Source organism: Bacillus rossius, chromosome 8, assembly GCF_032445375.1.
Source record: "Bacillus rossius redtenbacheri isolate Brsri chromosome 8, Brsri_v3, whole genome shotgun sequence".
Lineage (NCBI taxonomy): Eukaryota > Metazoa > Arthropoda > Insecta > Phasmatodea > Bacillidae > Bacillus > Bacillus rossius.
This window is the reverse complement of record NC_086336.1, coordinates 51466351-51487267: the sequence shown is the minus strand read 5'-3', so window position 1 is coordinate 51487267 and position 20917 is coordinate 51466351. Positions and strand designations below refer to the sequence as shown.

At 38.6% G+C, this 20917-nt stretch overlaps 2 protein-coding genes across 2 annotated transcripts in view; one reads left to right on the top strand and one right to left on the bottom strand.

Moving 5' to 3' along the window:
- LOC134535371 (sushi, von Willebrand factor type A, EGF and pentraxin domain-containing protein 1-like) overlaps positions 1-20917 on the bottom strand; it is a 93896-nt gene that overhangs the window by 64275 nt on the left and 8704 nt on the right. Inside the window, exons 5-6 of the mRNA XM_063374444.1 lie at positions 15210-15389; positions 9187-9345 (exon numbers count right to left, since the gene is read on the bottom strand). Coding sequence (XP_063230514.1) covers positions 9187-9345; positions 15210-15389 — 339 coding nt within the window. The remainder of the gene's footprint in view (positions 1-9186; positions 9346-15209; positions 15390-20917) is intronic.
- On the top strand, positions 282-7434 carry LOC134535323 (uncharacterized). Its single transcript, XM_063374389.1, has 4 exons — positions 282-336; positions 2446-2563; positions 5039-5165; positions 7203-7434. The coding sequence occupies exons 1-4, from the start codon at positions 330-332 to the stop codon at positions 7293-7295; spliced, it is 345 nt and encodes a 114-aa protein (XP_063230459.1). The 5' UTR covers positions 282-329; the 3' UTR covers positions 7296-7434.

Sequence of the window (20917 nt, the reverse complement as noted above, 5' to 3'; positions counted from 1 at the left end):
TATCATTTAGTTTATTTTTTGAGGTTATTTATTTTTATTTCAATTTTTATTAATTTTTGTTCATTATATCATATTAGTGCAATTCAATTAACCACCCCCCCCCCCCCCCCCCAAATTAAAAGTGTTCACTGGTGATTGGCACCAAGTAATGGGCACACACCGAAAGCCAATTAACGCTTCAGCACAGACAAATAAAGATGAATAAATTCCCATTTTTTTAATATGCCTTTCCATTTACTTTCCAAATTCAATATTTTCTCTGTGTACTCATTTCTGACAAAAGACTGCATAACTTTTTTCCAAATCAAATTGCATCTGAACTAAGGAAAATGAAAGGTAATTTTTTTTTTCTTCAAAGTTGGTTAATTATTTTAATATGTAGCTAGGCTCATCATTGTACATATTTTATAAACTCAAAGGAGGTGTTCCAAATTTGCAAACTCACACAGGCAGGGCAAGGCAATACAGTCACTCAGCCATCTCTTTAACCCTGTCGGGAAAGTCTGAGTGAGAAATAATTGTGTTCTACCAGGGGCGTAGCCAGGGGGGGGTTTTAGGGGTTCAAACCCCCCCCTTAGCGCCAAATCTTTAATTAATTTCTTATTAATCACTCAAACAAATTTCATATTAAAATTAATAAAATTTTTACCATTATAATATTTAAATATAAGTACCGGAAACTGCTAAAATAGCACTATTTTACAACTTAAAATCCAAATTTTCCCGGGGGAGGACCCCCGGACCCCCCGCTTTAATACGGGAAGGGGGGGGGGGGCCATGCTTCTTAACACCCCCCATACACAAATCCTGGCTACGCCACTGTGTTCTACAAAAAACCACAGCTGTAATATCCTAGCTAAACAACCTAGTCCATATCAACATACAAAACCTCTATATGCAATGCGGTGAAAAATACGAGTGTTAGCAAAAACAGACTTGTTTATTACAGAGGAGTTTGTGCAATACCCAGGGTTGAAAATAATCAGCCGCAGTAAAGGCTGGGGAAAAACTCGGCTTTCCATCACCCGGGGCAAAAATTGTGATTACCTCCCCCTCCCACACCAGACACAATTTGTTTTGCAGCACTGTACATTATATGTATAAGTTAAATGTTATCAAATCCTGTGAACTTACCAGTAAGTGTACGTTTTATTTCACGTACAGTACTTGTAGTAACAATATAGGGTTCAAGGGGCAATGGAAATACAAAAAGATTAAAAAAATAGTAGATTTAGTTTGTTACATTGTTATATGACGACATTGAAAAATATATGGCATGCACAAACTCACAAGAAACAGAGTAATAAAAATTTACATTGAAAACATGATTATTGATAATGAGTAAAACCCAAACATTAGTAGGTATGGTATTATAATTATTATTTTTTTGGTATTTGCCTTTCAACTCACACTTTTTGCAATTCAAAAAAATTTGTCAGCACATCCGGTGCCCCTCTAATCAGACCCCTGAGGCCAGCTACCCTCTACCCATTAGATCCTGAGTACAGGCAGGTAAACTATGTTATTTAGGCACTATGTCTAATTTACAATAATCAATTTTGCTGGGAATCAAAGCCAGATCACTTTGATGGTAAGCGAATGATCTGACCTCTCAAACACCACCCTTCCCAAGAAAGATGTAGAAACAGTTAGTATAAATTACAATAACACACATATGTGTGGCAGTATAAATTAAAGTAAGTCACATAGATACCGCTGTATAAATTAAAATAAAACACGTAGGTGTGGCAGCATAAATGAAAATAAGACACTCAGATGTGGCAGTGTAAATGAAAGTAAGACACTCAGATGTGGCAGTATAAATTAGAGTAAGACACTCAGATGTGGCAGTATAAATTAGAGTAAGACACTCAGATGTGGCAGTATAAATTAGAGTAAGACACTCAGATGTGGCAGTATAAATGAAAGTAAGACACTCAGATGTGGCAGTATAAATGAACGTAAGACACTCAGATGTGGCAGTATCGATAAAAGTAAGACACTCAGATGTGGCAGTATAAATTAAAGTAAGACACTCAGATGTGGCAGTATCGATAAAAGTAAGACACTCAGATGTGGCAGTATAAATTAAAGTAAGACACTCAGATGTGGCAGTATAAATTAAAGTAAGACACTCAGATGTGGCAGTATAAATTAGAGTAAGACACTCAGATGTGGCAGTATAAATGAAAGTAAGACACTCAGATGTGGCAGTATAAATGAACGTAAGACACTCAGATGTGGCAGTATCGATAAAAGTAAGACACTCAGATGTGGCAGTATAAATTAAAGTAAGACACTCAGGTGTGGCAGTATAAATTAATGTAGGACACTTAGGTGTGGCATGGATGGAAGTAATGGGAAGAATGGAGGAACCGGCTAGACACTGTCGTGGATAACGGCACAGTGTCAATGCTCACGACGACGAACAATGACGGGTGGCAGGTAGCGACCCCACGCCACAGACTCACAAGGAGGTCCAGTGGAAGGAGCTGGTGGCCAAAGAGGAGAGGGCGGCAGAGGACTGGTGCCGCTTGTACGGCTGGAGGCTCCAAGAAAACAGGTAGGTGACATTCCAGCAACAGTCTGGGGCTTGGCCAGTGGTGAACGGGAAGTCTGTGCATTAGTTCAGTCGTGCCAGCCTTAGTGGCACAGTTTGAAAATGTAATTTTTTGGTGTGATCTATTACTATTACTCATACATCCATTAATTTGTATTGTCTGCCTATAAAAATCATAGTATGTGATAAGTTTGTTTATAAACAATAGCCATTACTTTAAAATATCTATTTATAGACACACCTAATAACTGATAGTAATAATTTTTTTCATATTAAAATATCTTAATATGCTAGTTTTTTGAAGAAGAAAAATTAGGGGCTTACCGAAATATATTTTTCAGAGTAATATATTACTACAATTATGGCTTAGTCAACAGACATGATGAAAATAAAAGTGGAGTGAAAGCTAATTTACTTGCCTACATATCTTTGCAGAGAATTTTGAGCTCAGAATTGGAATAAGAGCTAAAAATATGACGTCAACAGGGCCTGCGCCCCAGAAGCCTGGTCAGTCGCCGCCACCTTCCCCCTCGCCCCCCGTCCCACTTCCCGTACTGGCAGCCGCTCCATCTTGAGTACGTAGTCGGGTGGTTGTGTTTGAATAGCGTGCCACGGACGTCAAGAGGGCGCTGTAGCAGCAGTGCACCACACCCCTTTAACTAGAGACAAACATTGTAATTCTCTTTTGATTATTTTTCCCCAAGTGGCGTGTGACGGCAGATCGGCCGGGAGTTTATTATGTACTTTAAGTAATTAATATTTATTTAAGGCATAAACAACGAAAAGCCGTACCGAACATGCACGAGGCGAACCGAAGTCCGCCGAAGCCGGACTGGTTATCGTTAATAATAAATTGTTGCAATTTTAGTTAATAGTTTTTATCTTGCATTAGGTGTAAACTAATTATTAAAAGAGTGTTTCATGTTTTACCTGTAGCTATCCTGTGGCACGTAATCGTAAATAGGTATAATGGTAATTGGTTCGGCGCGAAGATGCCATGTTAGGCTAGCAGAGCCCTGAGCTCACCCCAGTCCTTCGCCAGCACCGACCGAGAGCAGACGCATCAGCACCCCGGGGACCTCACCGCTTGCCTGCACTGCTAAGTAATTCTGTTGAATCTTAATCATCTTAAATCTTTCGCTCGTAATTCCTCGGGGCTTCTCTGTTTAAATAATTGTATGGGTGACCACTATGGTCCTTTTTATGCTAATTACTTAATTGTAGAGTGTGACCATGTGGTCAGTTCGCACCATGTGAACTGATTCGTGCTGCAGGCATTGTGTGATATAATCCAAGGTGTAGGCGAAGTAGCAACTAATAAACCAGGGCATACGATTTTATTTGTATTTGTTTATTTCAACATCCTGAGTGTGACGGCGTGTAGGACGCCGTAAGAGCCCACTGTGTAGGTGAAGAGCATACCCGATACTGAGAGCAGACCAGTGGCGAGTACTAGGATTGGCTTTAGAATGTTAAAATCACGCCTCACATGGGCGACGTCATGGCCCTGAAAAAGAGTCCCTCCCGGGTATATGCCCCTTGCACGGTGGCGCTCACAAATTAATCTCAGTACATGTATCGACGCGAACCCCCGCTTAGCATAAGGACAGTTAGGCCGCGGCCATGTCAAATAAAACTGACATGTGTAGAAGTGCATACATATGTGTTGCAACACATTCAAAGTATAAAAGCAGCTATGCACCTGAATAAAAGTATTGCAGTTTTAAGTCAATTCATAGTTAATTTTCAGAAATTTTTTACACTGAGAACATTAACTTCCTTTTTTCTATCTTTTACTGTCAGACATGGATCTATGCTCTATGCCCAGGGCAGTAATTGTTATTAATGCCAACCCCCTCCTCCCCATACCTTCATCTTCCTAAAAATAAAGCTATATGCCAGGCATAATTTGCATGTCGCACAAACACTCTAGAAACAAAGTAATAAAGGTCTCCATTGAAACATTATTTTTGATAATGAGTACAATCAAAATAATATATATTGAATTTTTTTTTTTTTTTAATTTATTTATACAGGTTGCAATTAAGCCCGCTTTTACACTATGTTTAATTTCTGCCATAACTTCTGTCATGACCATGAAAACATAAGTGGGCATGAACATTTGTATATCAGCAAAGAAGAATTAATTTGTTTCTACACAAACATGATACATGATGCGCCAACAGAAAAACAAGCTACAATAGTTATCGACCAAAAGCAGCTACATACACAAGAGTATAAATAAACATATTTCTGTAATTTTAACCAAATGCTGAAAGGACTCAAAATACTTCAGCAGTGTAGGTAATCTAATTCCATTTTGTTTTTCTAAAATATAAAATTGCCTTTTATTTTCGCAGTTTTTGGAGTGTTCAAAATAAATGTTGTCAGCCCATGGTGCGGGAGGGGGGTGCCCGATTACTGCCAAATGAGAACGATCCTTCTGCAACGGGCTGTGTGAGGGGGGTGTGGTTGCAGCAACATGCGGGAGGCCGAGCGACCAGTGCTCGAGCAGCTGTCGGCTCTGCTGGCCGACGAGGCCATCCCTCTCCCGCCGAAGGACGACAGGAAGGTCCCGCCGGTCCCGGCGACCACCGCCGGCGACGTGAGGCCACCTCTAGTTTCGCTGTCGCCGACCAGGGGACGTGAATCCCCAGACTGGCAGGAGCCACAAGTTCCGGGCCGGGTTAACTAACACGTCATCTTTGGGTCGTGAAGGCCCCTGTACACAATCCCTAAGAACTGAGAACTAAGGGTGTATTTTTACTGTAACGCAACATCAACTTAATTCATAGGTCACCTATCACAAGTTGGTCAAAAAAATTAATCAAAAAATCATTTAATTGGGCTGGTTGAGCAGCTTTTAAAACTTATTTTGCTTATTTAATAAACTCTATGAGCTACTATGTACTTGTTTATAATTGAAACAGTGATTATTTTTTTATATTTATACAGGTTCTAATACCCATGATTAACTGTACATTTCTAATATTAAGAGCAAACTTACTTTCTATGTTAGTCATTATTTTGCAGTTAACTAGAGTTCTGATTGCTTACGGCAGAAAGGTAAAGGTACTGTTTGAGCTCTTTGAAGTTATAATCCGCAGTCGTGCTGGAAAATGAAAACCGACTCCTAAGTTAATTAATTTCACACGTTTGGATGGCCTTTGATTCAAAACGCAATGTAGTTACAACATTACAACAATTTCAGGCATTTCATACACTTTTATCAAATCGTCAAAAATATCAGCCTTATATTGCTTTCCTAGTATTTTATTACTGTGTGCGTGTTAAAATATATCTATTTTTTCCAGAAACCCATTAGAAGGTCAACTCAACACCTGACATTACTAATATTGATTTACGAGCATTAAGTCTGTGTCAAATCGATTCATAGCCTGTTACAAACTTGAAGGTCCGAATGTCTTAGTACCCTGTGCCTGAATGCAAGATGTAAAACCTTCGCCTTATCTGCAATGCTGCTACATTTATTCATCAGGGCAGTTTACACTGACGACTATTATAAGTAGGCTATATATTTACTTCACAATCTCACTAATCACCCTCCCAACATAGACAACCTGAAAAAGTCTTCAAGCATTGCGCATGTGCTCACGTCTACCAACGTCCGTCAATGAGCTAGATCACTCATTCCAATGTGTGTTAGAGCCGGCCCCTGTGTTCGTGTGTCGACACGCTGAGGTACCCGAGTGTGTTGATACACATCTAGTGTACTGTTCCGCAAATCATGTTCGAACTAGAGAATGCATGGCTTGGTGGAACCTTGGCATCAGGCATGTGTTTTGCCTCGTGCACTATCTCATATATCCACACACACACTGTCTGATGCCTCGCCCACATGAAGTGCATTTTATCATGAGTGCTCAGCCTGTTGCCTAATAAAAAACATCAATGCTTCTTGTGACTGATTACTTTTTTATTATTCTATGCTATTGTTGATTGTTCTCATCTTATTTATGTCTCTATCACGTTTGTTTTTCCTGAATGACGTGATATGTGCATTATCATATCCATTTCAGTCACACTTTGTCATAACCTAACCTAAAAAATCTTAACATTTTCTATTTGAACTATTATTTTATAAGATAAAAAAAGCATAAAATATTATTATAAATACATCCCATATAATAATATAATATAAAATTAATAATAAAATATTTACTATCATAGCAGTAAAGGATGATGTCAACCAAAATGTACACCATAAAACCCACATATTGAAAGTCTGTATAAACTCAATTCTTCATCAGGATATAAAGCGTTCACTGCAGTTGGTGAATAGAAAGTAATATACAATCTCCAAGGCATTACACCGACTCAGAGATGCTATCTCTAGGTGGCATGTGATATGTGCAAGTAAGGATGTGCAGCAAATCACTTTATTTGTCACTCTGTAGTCAATTTTCACGACTCGCCAGTTATTTGGTGTGTCGAAGCAGTAAGCTGAATTGTTTTGGCTGTTGTGAGACATTTAAGTGAGCCCATCTCTGATTCTTATTCCATTTGAAAATAAAAGAAACTGAATTGTGTTATTAAAGGCTATACCTTTCAACTGCTTATACTTTAATCATTGGACCATAGTTACTGGTCCCTGTTATAAAGCTCTGATTGTGTTCCACAGATTGGCTGGTTGTCCACACTCGAGGAGTTCAAGCTCGAACTGTACGGCTCAACCTCTGCGAATGCACATTATCCATTAGAACCACCCGAATAATGTGTCTCACTTTGACTGTCGTGTAAAGATCTCTGCATAAGCCATCAAAACTATAGAACGTTACAACCAAATAGCTCTAATGAACATGTTTTGCTAAATATATTTGTACATAAAATTAACTATAAATAGTGCAAAGCAGCTTATAGGATCAATTACTTAATGGGTTTCAACTAAAATAAAAATATTGATGTAAATCAAGCAGCATTAAAATACAAATATTTCAGTAAATAATTTAATAAATATTTTATAATTTAAGAATATAAAAAAATTAATAATGAATTTGAAAATAGTAATACTGAGATGGTGTTTCATATGGTAGCCTGTATTAAACATAATGTACACAGTTGGCAGTGTTGCCCTGTGTTTTTAATTTTAGGAATAAAATGGATTTTCATAGGTTTGCATTGCTGGCTTAGTGTGAAGTCACCTGTGATTGTAGTCAGAGTGGAGTTTTTTTTCGCATACTCTCTTGATACATCAAGCCAACGTAATCTATGCAGGATAAGCTCAGAAGCTGCAAAGATCTAAGCATAAATAGTGACAACCCTTGGTCAAAATTAACACTGATGTATATGGCCACTTCTTGCATTAAGTATTGAGTAACGATAAGAAAACAATTTAACAATAATATAGTATCTTTTTTTAAAAGTTTCAAGTTGTGCAAAAAGTGAGAGGATTTTTAATGTGTCATCATCAGCATGGTCATTATTTTGGAAAGTTGGGGGAAATTGGGAGAAAAAAAAAAATAGGCCTTTGCCAAAGGTAGGAAAGAAAACTATCCCAGAATTTAGCTACATTGATTAAGGTGAATCTCACATGCCACATTGATTTTTTTTTTTTTTTTCATTTTCTTGTCATTACTATGACGTCGTCCAGGGGCTCATGGGTTAATGTTTCTTTTCACAGCATCAAAAATACATCCCGATACTTTTATTTGTCCTAAGTGGTTTTCAACAAAGCCATATCCCGAACGTTTCCGAAAGTTAACCAAGAGTCTCCAAAGTGGAACATTTTTTTTTTACATTTAACTAAATACTGGCATTTATATTGAAAGTTATTTCTATGTATTCTCAAGAGTAATAATTTTATGGAATTTATTATGTACAAGTCTTCCAATGTAAATGGCACAAATTTGAATACTTATAACAGTAATTGCAAAGGGGCGGTATTGAGTTGTCATTGTCCAGTGTCCGGCCCAGTCTGTGACCATCAACCGCTGCAGTAGGAAGCATCAGTAACCAGAGGACTTCATCGTTCGCCATCACCGATGAGTAATTCTGTTTCTTAAATTGAAAAAAATCTTAAATGCTTTCCTTTTTATCCTTGGGTCCTGCCTCGGTCGGCCAGACTGCTTAAACAACTAAAGGGACTTAAAATCAGAGCAAGTAACTTTGTCGGCCACAAGGGTGGCCAACCTCAACTAATCAGATTCGTGCTGTAAGGTGTTTCATCAGCAATGTAGCAAGATGTACGAGAGGCCGTGTAAAGGTGTTGTGCTGCAAAAAATTGTGTTGTTAACTGTGTGGGACTGCTGTGAGTTACGCTTCTCGAACACGTGTTCAGGATGGCTGGTATCAGACTTGTGGGTCGCTTGGAGAACCCACAATCATCTTCAGTGGAATCATGGAGAAACCAGAATCACTATGATTGAACCATGATTTGAACCCCTCAGTTCTCTTGAACGAGGGTCCGGCAAGACAAGACGATGCGCCTGAAATTTCCGGGTCACGCTGAATTCCGGTTTCATGCTTTCAAGGTGAATATCCTCCCCAACACTGCAACGAGCAGTGACCTCGTAGGCCTATCGAGAACATTATCCTTCCGTATCGAACAGCGATTCTCAAAACACGACAAAGTTTCAACACCACGCCAATGGTCAGCTAACAACTACCTTCACAGCGATTGCCGTGAGCCACGAACCCCTCCTTGCAGCGACACTGCTGCTGACTGGTGGCGGGCGAAAGAGTCACGTGGTTGGCATCGGGACACGGCAGGCAGACGCTCTCGTCCCCGGGCACGGAGCCGTCCGAGTACGTGCCGTTGGGGCACGCTGCAACCACAGAAGGAACGGACACTAGCAGCGCAGGAACCAGTGTTATACCTAACATCTTCCAGCTTCCCATACCATGTGCTAACTAAACATGGCCCTGATATGCAAAAATGCCAACTCTATGACATTGACCTTTCGTCTAGCATGAAGAATAAATATCAATTTTTATAACTAACCACTGCAATATCTGTTAAAAATAAATTTCACTTTGTCCAAATCAGTCGTTTTTAAGCTCTCAAGGCTTTCAAACCATTTTCACTTATTCAGCGATTGACCCAGCTAAATACTAGCTATGTATTGAAAAAATATTGCTAGTCTTATCAATACTTCTATAATGCAAGGATGCTAGCAATAAATAATTGTTCAATGAATATTGATAAAATATTATTTTTAAACGATTCAAATTATTTTTGCTTGATATTCGTACTGTATTTATTTTTAGACTACTATTTAATGTAAGTTGTTCTGCTTGGTAGTTCAAATTAAAAATAACACACCAATAAAATAAATATTCCTACCGTATCCATACTGTGTTATTATTTTATTATAAGTGTGAAACTAATCCTTTATCATTTATACTCTGTAGCACCTGTTTATACTTGGCAGAACATCATACCATACCCATAAATCCAATTTTATAGTATTCATGCAATTGTATGTGTATAACCGATTTTTAATTGAAAAACCAACCTTTAGGAACATCTGAACCAACATAATTCGTCCTCTTTCTAACATCCTGATGACAAAATTGTTCACATGTGGACTAACATCATTTAACTACTGGAATACTAGGGATATTTGTCTCTCAATATGAAAGAAGGAAGTTAAACATATTTTGTGAATGGCTGATTCACTTAGGTATTGAATTAACTGGTAAATGTACAGTGAAGATTTTTAATAAAAGGACAAGTTTGGTGGAATATCAAATGTACAGATATGTATGGATCATTATTTTACCCTTCATAACATTTACAAGTTATTTGAATGATTCTTTCAATGGGAAACATTAATTTAAAAAAAAATTATTTTGGACATGTGTATGGCTAAAATATTGTTTTCAATGAAATTGAGAGTTCTGTTGCCAAACCATACATTATTCATGAAAAAGTTTATGTGTGTGCATGTGCACATGTGTACATGCATGCGTGTGTGTGAAATCATAAACTAAATTATAATGAATATAGTATACAAAATAAGTCTGACTTTGACAAACAAACTTTGGCTGCAGGTTTATCATGACAAAATAAGTTGAAAACATCTATGCAACTTGTAGTTTAAAGTACTTTCCAACACTGATATACGTCTTTGAAGTTGGGACTGAACAAAAATTTTTATCGTTAATAAAAGAGAATGTTTTTTTAAATTGAACACTGTGCATCTATTTGTGACTGTAGAAAAATGATTTTATTTAAATGATTGGGGGTAGTACATATCACAAAAGTATGTGCAAGATAAAGGTGTTATCACAAATTAATTCAATGAAATAACTATGCTACAGCAACAAAAGTTGCAGTGGTTGTAGAACTTCATTAAATTGAACATAATCCAGACGCTCTATTATTTACAATAAAATTGTTGTTCAACTCCAAAGACGTATACCAGCCTTGGTATGCACATTAGACCATAAGTCATATACAGTCAAACCTCTCTGAAACGACTCCTCACGGTTCCCAGGAATAGGGTCGTAATAGAGGGGGGGTCGTAATAGATGTTTTCCGAAATTTTCAGTTGATTTTCCGAAATTTTGTTAATGCCCAACTGGTTCTATTGAGATAAAATGGCTAAAAGGCATGTTTTCGAAGTTTTAGGTGTAAAAAACCCGTTACGAATTTCTTGAAAGTATCATTGGAAATGCATTACATCTTTATCTTTATTTTTCCGCAATATAATGTAACGGTCACCGCTCAAATTTCACAGTTATCTGACGGGAACGAGATGACTGCGCGCCAGTTCAGAGCCTTGCACTTTGAGGTTTTACCGTGCTAGAACTACCATTGAGCGTCGCTCTTATCATCCCGCTTCACTAACACACACGCTGACCAGACGGCGCCCTAAAGCTGATTAGAGGAAGCATGTAGAAATGCAAGGCAGGAAATTTTTCCAGCTTATCAACCAGGACCCGGGCAAGTCTTGACTATCAAGCTTTTCACATTAAAATATAAGAGACATGTATTGTGTAGTTTCGGTGTTATTTAGCGGTTTTTCTTAAAAATCACTTTTTTCACATTTTCCATATAAATTCGCGGAAAATTTCGCGATTTCGCGATTCACCATATAATCGTGGCCCTAGTTATTGCTCGCGCGAGAGGCGAGACGTGGAATGTTAGAAAAAAGATAAATGTGGGGTAGACAGACGGCAGCCAGTGTGTTTCCTGCGCGGGGAATAAGTGGCGTAGCCTTTTTTTTCATGCTGGGTGAAGCGACCTCTTTCTATCAACCCACGGGAAAAGATAATTGCTTGAGCTGTCAAAATAAACATCGCTGCGGCAGTTAAAACAAGTCGAGGCGGGCGTGCATTTAGTCGGTCGCTGTTGATTGTCAACCGATAGTAATCAAAATCAAGAGAAATCCAGCAGGTAGCTTTGCCTTAACTGCGTACCACACTAGACACTCGCAAAAAGCTAAACATAAACACGTTGCCACAAAAACCTTTATCTGCACCCTGCCGGCAAAGGGACGTAGAATGGGGGTTCTCAAGCGCTGACAGTGGTCGACAGGAAGTGGTATCTATTTTTAGATCCTACGGCAGTACAGCAATCGGTAAGAGAAACACAGTAACACGCTACTCACCACAAGAAACTTATTTTCTGTCCGATTTTCTTCAGATTTTCGGCAATTTTTTCGCGGTTCCTCGAAATCGGGTTGTAATAGAGAGGTGGTCGCAATAAATGGGGTCACAACAAAAAGGTTTTACTGTATGACTTATTTTCTTGTGATGAACCTACAGCAAAAATTTGTTTGTCAAATTCTGACTCATTATGTATATTTTTCAGTTGTATACTACAGTAGAACCCCGATTTAACGAAGTGCTACGGTTACCGAAAATGTTTACTCTAAATCGATGTTTCGTTAAATCCGATTTACCGATTTTCAATGACCCCCGCACTCATAATCGCGTCCCTACGTTTCCATATCGTAGACAGGGTCGACGTGATATCTTGTGCTGCCGTGCTATCTCAAACTTCGTCAACTTTCCATCTTCAACGTTTTTGATCTCGCTCGTACGGCCCCCGGTTCGTACGTACACCTCGGTCGTACATACAGATTTTTAGAAACCGTAAAAAATGAGGCATAAAAAAAAGTTTAAAAATATGTAAAGTGTAAGAAATGCGTTAAAGTTTATAAAATACAGTCGCAACTTGCAGCGTTTATAACAAAAACGAGCTACATACACATTGCATCACAGTAAAAAATTTAAAAAAAAGGCCGCAAATTGATGAAAATTTACCGTCCATAGCGCGCCGTACGCGGAGAAAGGTCATTGTACTCGGTCAGCTGATGTTACGGCGCGGCGTAGCCGCCGGCTGACTCTCTTTGTTCGCTGAGCTGCGCAGCACTTATAAAAAACGTATTCCAAAAACTAAACACCGCGCACAAAGCTCTTACTGAGAATATAGAGCTGTAGCAAACCGTATGTATTCGGTACTGAGTAAAGGGTGCGCCATCTAGTAACGAGTAACGAAACGTTACACACGGCTGCATCTCGTTACTCGTATCTTTCGTATGTTTTACGCATACGCGCGTATATTCGATGAATTTGCGTTACAAAGAACGATGTTTGTTTATTAAGTAAAGTATAATTTGGAAATTCGTCGTCAAAGTTTTTTACTGTTTATTAAAGGTATTGTGTGTGTAGACAAAGTTTGAGATTGGAACAGAAACAACGTAAGAAAGTATTGTTTACAAATTAGAAATATTTATGTATTTGTTTTTTATTATCGCGTATTTTCACGTTTTTTTGTTCTTATCTTAAAAGAGATAATATAAAAACGCCGCTCTAATGAGATTTAATTGTTTCTTGGTTAACAAAAACTGTTAATTATCAAATATTGTTAATTGTTTATAATCTATTTATTATTTACGCGACGTCATAATGTACGCGTACGCAATACCACTCGATTCGTTGGTGCAACATAAAATAGCTTTTTAATGCGGTTTCAGAAGTAACGAGTAACGTAACAATACGATAGTAACGAGTACTAATTGTTATAGTAACGAATACATACGGGTACGCTTTTTTTCGTTACTTTTACACCTCTAGAAAATAATGATAATGGCGTATTGGTGTGACGTGGTCACAAGTTGAAAAAACCTGGAGGATGGGAAAGGGAATGTTTGGAAACGTGTGATTATTGGCTAGCACTGTTACTATGCGGGCGTATTTGGAAGATAACGTGGTGAGTCAAGCCAGGGATAGAGAAGGGGGAGGGGGATGCGGACAAAGAAACCCTTCATGACGTCATGTGTCGCGGACAGTCTATCTATCCAGGCGCGCGCAATGGCACGCACCTACGCAATTCAGTTACAGTGCCCGGAGTTTTTAAGCAATTTGAACAATTTTTTTAATTTTTTCGTATTTGGACAGATGATGCAAAGGCACATATTAATATATAGTACCTCCATTCTATTACTGACACCACAGAGTGTATTTTTTAATAAGATTCCATTACTATTTACTTGCATTTTTTGGAAATCTATATTATTATTTTAATAAATTGGTGATTTTTGTTGGTTCCTGAAAACCTTTACGTTAAATCGCTGTTTTCGTTAAATCCGTGTTCGCAAAATCGGGGTTTTACTGTACTAAGTTATTATACTTTTTACAAGATGTTAAAACAAGAATAAAATTTCCTGGTTTTTCTGCTATTTTTTCTGCAAGTCTTATCAACAATGTTTCAAATAAATAATTTTTTAATAGCATAGCTATATAAAGACTAGAAATTATGAATCAGAATATAGAAGATGCAGTTTTTGCTTCTTATACGTATACGAGAAGAAAGCAAGATAGGAGAGCAATACACTCTGTTCAAGATATGCGTGGTCACTTTTCAACAGGTGCTTCTACTAACTTTCATACTTTGACGGCCGAGTGTTGCAATGCGATAATCCAAAGAAGTAGCTAATCAATTATAATTTGTGTTCCTTTTTAAAAGAATATTCAGCTGTCAAAATCTGGATTTTTTTTTTTGAGTAAACTCGCCAGAAAATCCCCAGGGCCTGTCACTAGGAGGGCCCCGGTTAAGTTGCAAAAAATTTTTTTAATGCTTGGTTTTACTCTCACAGGATGAAAATTACAAGTCCACTATAGGAATTCATAGGAAACATTACAAGTAATGTCACATGCACAGATCACGTTTACAGTTATGTACAGTCATAGTTAAGTTTACAGTCTTCAGATTTATTTTTAACTGTGGTGTTCGAAAATATTTTTGCTTTAGATAGCAGGGAAAGGGCCTGACAAAATTATTTTGCCCCCTGGACACTTGGTTTCTCCTCGACGAGAGAGAAAACACATCTTGAACAGAGTGCAGAGCTCCCAGTGCTGGGTGTAGACGGTGCCCAGGGCCGTAACAGGGGGGGGGGGGGGGCGCGCAAAGCTGTGGGGGCACCGAAATCGCTTGCATTGTAATTCCTTCCTACTGTAACTGGTAAAACGATTTTTAACTTGCATGCCAGGAATTTCAAATTTCTAATCTGATTTACAATATAGCACCATTTTTCCGTGGGAGGGCCCCCGGACCCCCCCGCTTTATTGGTGTGGTATGTGCAAAAAAAAAGGGGGGGGGGGGAACGCGCATGAATCCATTCATGCCCCGGGTGCCAGAGACTCTAGTTGCGGCCCTGATGGTGTCGACGGCCCTTACCCTTGCAGGAGCGGGCCAGGCCGGAGCCGAAGTGGCCCGGTGGGCAGACGCAGGCGTAGTGGCCCGAGTCCACGCCACAGCTGCAGCTGGCCGTGGCGTCGCAGCAGTCGCGCTTCTCCACGCACAGCCGGTCGCACGGCGAGCTGTCCCCCAGGGGCACGTACCTCCCAGGCTTCAGGTCTGCGCCGAGAACAACGTAACCTCCTCCACATCATGTCACACTGTACCAGGGGCGCAACAACAGGGGGGGGGGGGGGGGGGCAAGGGTATTTTGCCCCCCCCCCCCTCTGAAACCTTGAAGTGGGGGCAAACGGGGGCAAAGAAAGAACTGTGTAATCAATTTTTAGATAATAAAACTGCTTAAATAGCACCCATTTTCCACCTTGAAATACAAATTTTCCCGGGGGAGGACCCCCGGACCGTCGCTTCAATAGGGGGGATCGATGATTCTTTATAAAAAGGTATATTGCCCCCCCCCCCCCTTGGGAAATTTAGTTGTTGCGCCCCTGCACTGAACTACCTCAAGATATGTTATGAACAGTAGCTGACAGAAGTGGGTCCAGAGAGTGGGCACACGGGTTTGTTGACAATTACCGTGAAGGGATAAAAATGCAATGGAGAAAAAGACTTCTGAAGTAAATATAGGGCTATTTTTACATTAAATACTTATCAAAAACAGATGTATTAGGTACTATAAATAACTATGTCTTGTTTTATATTATCTAGTCTAGATATTTAGTCTTGTTTCCCAGGTTTTATTGGGGAGGGGAGTATTCGGACTTTTGGTAACCCTTCCAAACGTTAGTCCCGTACCCGCCTCTGTTAGCAAAAACAGAAAGCTCATGAGGGTGCGTTCCCAAATCGTGTTCCGAAAGAAAAGGTTTTCTCAGTTTTGTTCAGAAAACATAATTTTATCAAGCATGAGTTTCGATCAGAATAGATGGGTAAGCTTGAGTCTCTTAACCCTCTCCTTTGGATCCCCCTCTGGTTACGAATTATTTTGTTGCTGAGAATGTGTGGCTGAATCAACATTCAGGAAGCTGGGTGTTTTTTTTCACCGAAAGAAACTTTCAAGTTGAACTTCAGTTGTTATTTTTGATACATGCAGTACACCATCAAATAGTTAAGAATGTCAGCCTCAATTATCCGCCCCAATTTGAGGATCAGTGAGCAAGAAATTATTCGGTCTAGCCCCCAGATGTTTGGCTTGGACAGTAAGTATATCTGTTCCAAGAAGTAGACAAGTAAACAGAGCTGAAATATTGAACTAACTCTTATATTATTGCCAGCATCAGTAGATTTAATAGGTCAGCATACCTCACTTCTAGTCCTACCGGCAAGGATTTTAATCCCACTTTGAGTATCGGGGGTTTTCAGAAAGTTTCAAGCTTACACTTACTTAGCCTCCAGCCATAAAATCAAAATGTCAATACTTGCACCTTTAGTTATATGAATAACTTTTCATGTGAGATGGAAAAGAAAAAAATTATTACTAACTTTTGATTACGGTTGGAAATGTTAGTCAGGTAGAATAAATTTTATAACATTCCTAAATTTATTTGTGGCCATATCAGGTGGATAGTAAGGGGGCAGGATATTGGGATACATTCCTCCCTGCCGACAATTGGCACATTATGTACACTATTTTAGTATTTTGCTTTCGAAGTCGCACATCAAATAGCTACTTTTTAGTTTGTAATTTGTTTTTGTTTTTTTTGTCCTGTATTCTGCTTATGTGTAAAATATTATTTATTTGCATATCAAGTAAAAGAAAAGTCTAAAAAGCATGTTAAGAGATACTATGATTTTGGCAGACAATGAAAAAAAAATTTTCACCCCATCCCAACTCTTTATTTTTTCATTAATTCTAATCTTATCCAGGGGTTAATTTCAGTGGGAACGCAAGGGAACGGCGTTCCCTTACCTCCCAAGAGTGCCGGAACGCAAGGGAACGCACTTAAAACTAAAAGTTTAAAAAACAATTACGTTGGATCAATATTATGCTTTGTTTGCGAGTGACTCGTAAGCAGGTAGGAAGCGCCCGTACAAGCCGTTGTGAGCTGTGTTGTGATGAGTCATGCACAGAATCAGGGAGGAAGGTGACTGGTGAGTCATCCTCGTCCGCGCCTCTCTATAACATAACAATGCCCACCCCTTCCTCCCCTCCATTCTTTCGCCGCGCCACCGCCCCCGTGATCGTTGGAGTTTAGTCAGTTTACAACAGGTGCGTTGACTTGACCTTGACACCGTTTCGCGTTTAAGTTACAAGTTGCATTGTGTTCGATGATTGTGTTCGTTTTTATACTTATTAGTGCTAGTGCAGCTAAATAGTTTGACTATGACTACCAGAAAATTTGTTGATTTTTTTAAACCTAACCCTAAGAAACAAAAAGGTTACGTGAATTCGGAAGCATCAAGTACGACTTCAATTGTTAATCAAGATAAAAAAGAAGACGCAATCGGAATCAAGGAGGATAATTGCGATTACCTTTCCCCTTCGACTTCCTCGTCAGACAAAACAGTATCCAGGTTGGAGGGTTTGGGATCTGATACAGACGAAGCTAAGGTTAGTATAGAAAATAATGATTTTGTTGGGGGTGAACAGCCAGTTTGTTGGTCTGTAGAACAAACTGTTGAATTCAAAGCAAAAAATCCATGGTTAATTGTGAACAGAGAACTAGGTTGCAATGTTTGCAGAAGCGTGAGTACTCTAGGTGCCGGGAAAACGAAGGGCCTAAAGATTAGCGAAGAGTGGGTTTTAGGAACTATTACCGCTTCCGGAAACAATAAGAAAGACCAGCAATCCTCTCTTAGGAAAAATATATTTTTACACCGTGGGTCTCGAGCTCACTCTTTAGCTGAAAAAATACTCAATGAAGCAAAGAAAGATACAATGAAAAAAGCTGTTGCTTCTATGCATCAAGAGCAGCAAATTGTAACTGAGCGCATTTTCCGCACGGCTTATAAGCAAGCCAAATTAAATAGGCCATTCTTTGAGTTTGAAACTGAAATTGATATTCAAATAATGAATGGTTTAGATATGGGCCGAATCCTCCATTCAAATGTCGCTTGCTCCAATATAGTTCATCATATTTCTGATGAAATGAAATCAGACTTAATAAATGGCCTAATCAAGTCAGACTCTAAATTTTCCCTGCTTTTAGATGAAGCCACTTCAGTTTCAAACAAAAATGCTTTGGTGGTTTATATCAGAACTGTTCTAAAAGGAATGCAAAACCCTATGACAGTGTTCTTAACACTTTTTGAACTAAATAGCACAACATCAGCTGGTATATTACAAGAACTTTTAAATCAGTTACAAGCATTAGGTCTAAGCTTTGAATTCATAAAAGACCACATGATTGCTCTAACTTGTGATGGTGCATCAGTGCTACTAGGCAAAAAATCTGGCCTTGCTATGCAGCTTACTGAAACATTCCCCAACTTGTTCATTTGGCATTGTTTGAACCATCGTTTAGAGCTTGCCGTACACGATTCCGTAGAAGAAGTAGCTGGAATCAATCATTTTAAGATCTTCATGGATAAAATTAGAAACATGTTTAGTTGTTCTCCGAAAAATAGCAGGGAGTTGGCAGAAGTTGCTAAAGGACTAGAGGAGCAAATTTTGAAAATCGGCCGTGTTTTAGATACTCGTTGGGTAGCTTCCAGCTTAATGGCGGTGAAAGCAGTTTGGACAGATTCTAAAGCTTTGTACAACCATTTCCTTGAAGCATCTGAAGACAAGCAAAGGGACTCGAAGCAACGTTCGACTTACAAAGGGCTTTGTAGTACATTGTCTTCTACAACTTTCGTACACAACCTTGCATTGATGTACGATGCTCTAGAAGAGTTAGCTGATTTGTCCCTTCAGCTTCAAAAATCAAGCCTCAACCTTATCCAAGCCCACAGTGATATAACACTGTTAATCAAAGTGTTTGAAAACCGAGTTGAAAACATGGGTAGACGTTCAGTGGAAGCTAAAATTGCTATTGACGATTTGATGTTTCAAGATGTTGAACTTTATGTGAGAGCCAAGATACCAAGTATTCCAGAAAAACAGTTCTATCGGAGCCTCGCAAACAACTTGACTTCAAGGTTGCTATCATCTTCAAATGCGTCTGAAAACTACAACACAATCATGAATGACATCAAAGTGATCCACCCCATGTATTGGCCAAAAGACTTATCCATCACCTACGGAGAATGTGAGATCCAGCGAATCTGCGATAGATTTAAGATTAGCAGCTCTCAGGATATAATTAGAGACTTCAGACACTTCAAGCAGCGACTGAAGCCTATGTTAAGTGGAGAGAAACCTACTATTCTTGAGCAGCCGCCGTCGTTTAAGAAACTGATATCCATCATAAATAGCATTGCAGTGTCTAGTGCTGAATGTGAACGTGGATTTTCTGCAATGAATTTAATTATGACTCCTCTTAGATCTTCACTCTACATTAGCACGGTTTGCGATTTATTGCGGATCAGGCTCCTAGGACCTCCTGTGGCTAGATACAATCCCGAGCGACACGTCAAAACTTGGCTGGCGAAGGGACACCATTCTGCACTTGACACCAAGTCAAAACAACGAAGGCAGAAAACGTACAATGAAGACAGCATTGCATTGTGGGAACTTTTTTCCTAAACCCGTTCTTTTTTAATATCTTTTAGAATTTCAGAACATTAAGTTTTCATAAAAATAACTAGGCCTAACTTGTAGTTGTGTTCTAAACTAAAGTTTTCTTAGTTTTCTTTTTGTATTTACAGTTAGTTGTGTATTGATGTTTTTTTGCAGTTTTCACTTCAAAAAATTAACAAACAACTAATTTTACCAACTAGGCATTGCCTTACAATATTAGACTACAATGACTACAAACCGTACATTGTCATAATAAGTAGATGAAATAACACCTTAACTTTTTAAAATTTCATTAAATTTTTAAAATGAAACCGTGTTACTTCTTTGTGTCATTTATTTTGTGTGTAATTAAACACTTCCTTTTATTTTCCAAGAAGTTGGTCTATTTTGAATGTATAAATATTGTTTTTTTACCCATAAGGTAGGCCAAATTTTCTTTGTAAAATATGCAAAATTGTAGTTCAAGCAAGCTGTTATATTCAAAAACATCTATTTACATATGGATATGTATTATTACAACTGTACTGTATATCAATAAAATTGTAAATAAGGCTTTATTTGTTTTTATTTTACCATTCATTAAAAAAGTAATATTGGTAAGCTTCATTGCTTCAAACAAAATGGTCAGTGAAAGTAGTCAACAAGATGTTAATGGAGCAAAGGGTGAACTCAATTTAAATTCATGTTTTTATTTTCTTACATCATATTCAAGCACTTTAAAAAGTAATCACCATTAAAATATCAATTTTTTATAAAAATAATTGTAGTATTATGTCTGGATGGCCTAAAAACGCGGGTTTACAGTTATAATTTTCAAAACTTTTTCCCGGGGGAGGGCCCCCGGACCCTCCTCCTTCCTGGGGGGTATTCCAGACTCCCCGGTCTGAGCATCCCGCTTTAGAGTTCCCACACCTAAAACTTTAGAAATTAAGCACTGATCTTATCACATTATAACTAACATTTACTGAAAAAGGCATTTCCGAATTTAAAAATAATAAACCGGGGAAAACATGTTTTTCCCCCAGTTTAGTAAGAACTGCATAGTCTTCTGAATGGCTACTACACCCCTGGT

Excerpts from the sequence above, each read along its gene's own strand:
- LOC134535323 (XM_063374389.1), top strand. Across the intron at positions 2,564-5,038 it reads TGGAGGCTCCAAGAAAACAG|CAACATGCGGGAGGCCGAGC; the intron begins GTAGGTGACATT and ends GTGTGGTTGCAG. Across the intron at positions 5,166-7,202 it reads CGGCGACCACCGCCGGCGAC|ATTGGCTGGTTGTCCACACT; the intron begins GTGAGGCCACCT and ends TGTGTTCCACAG.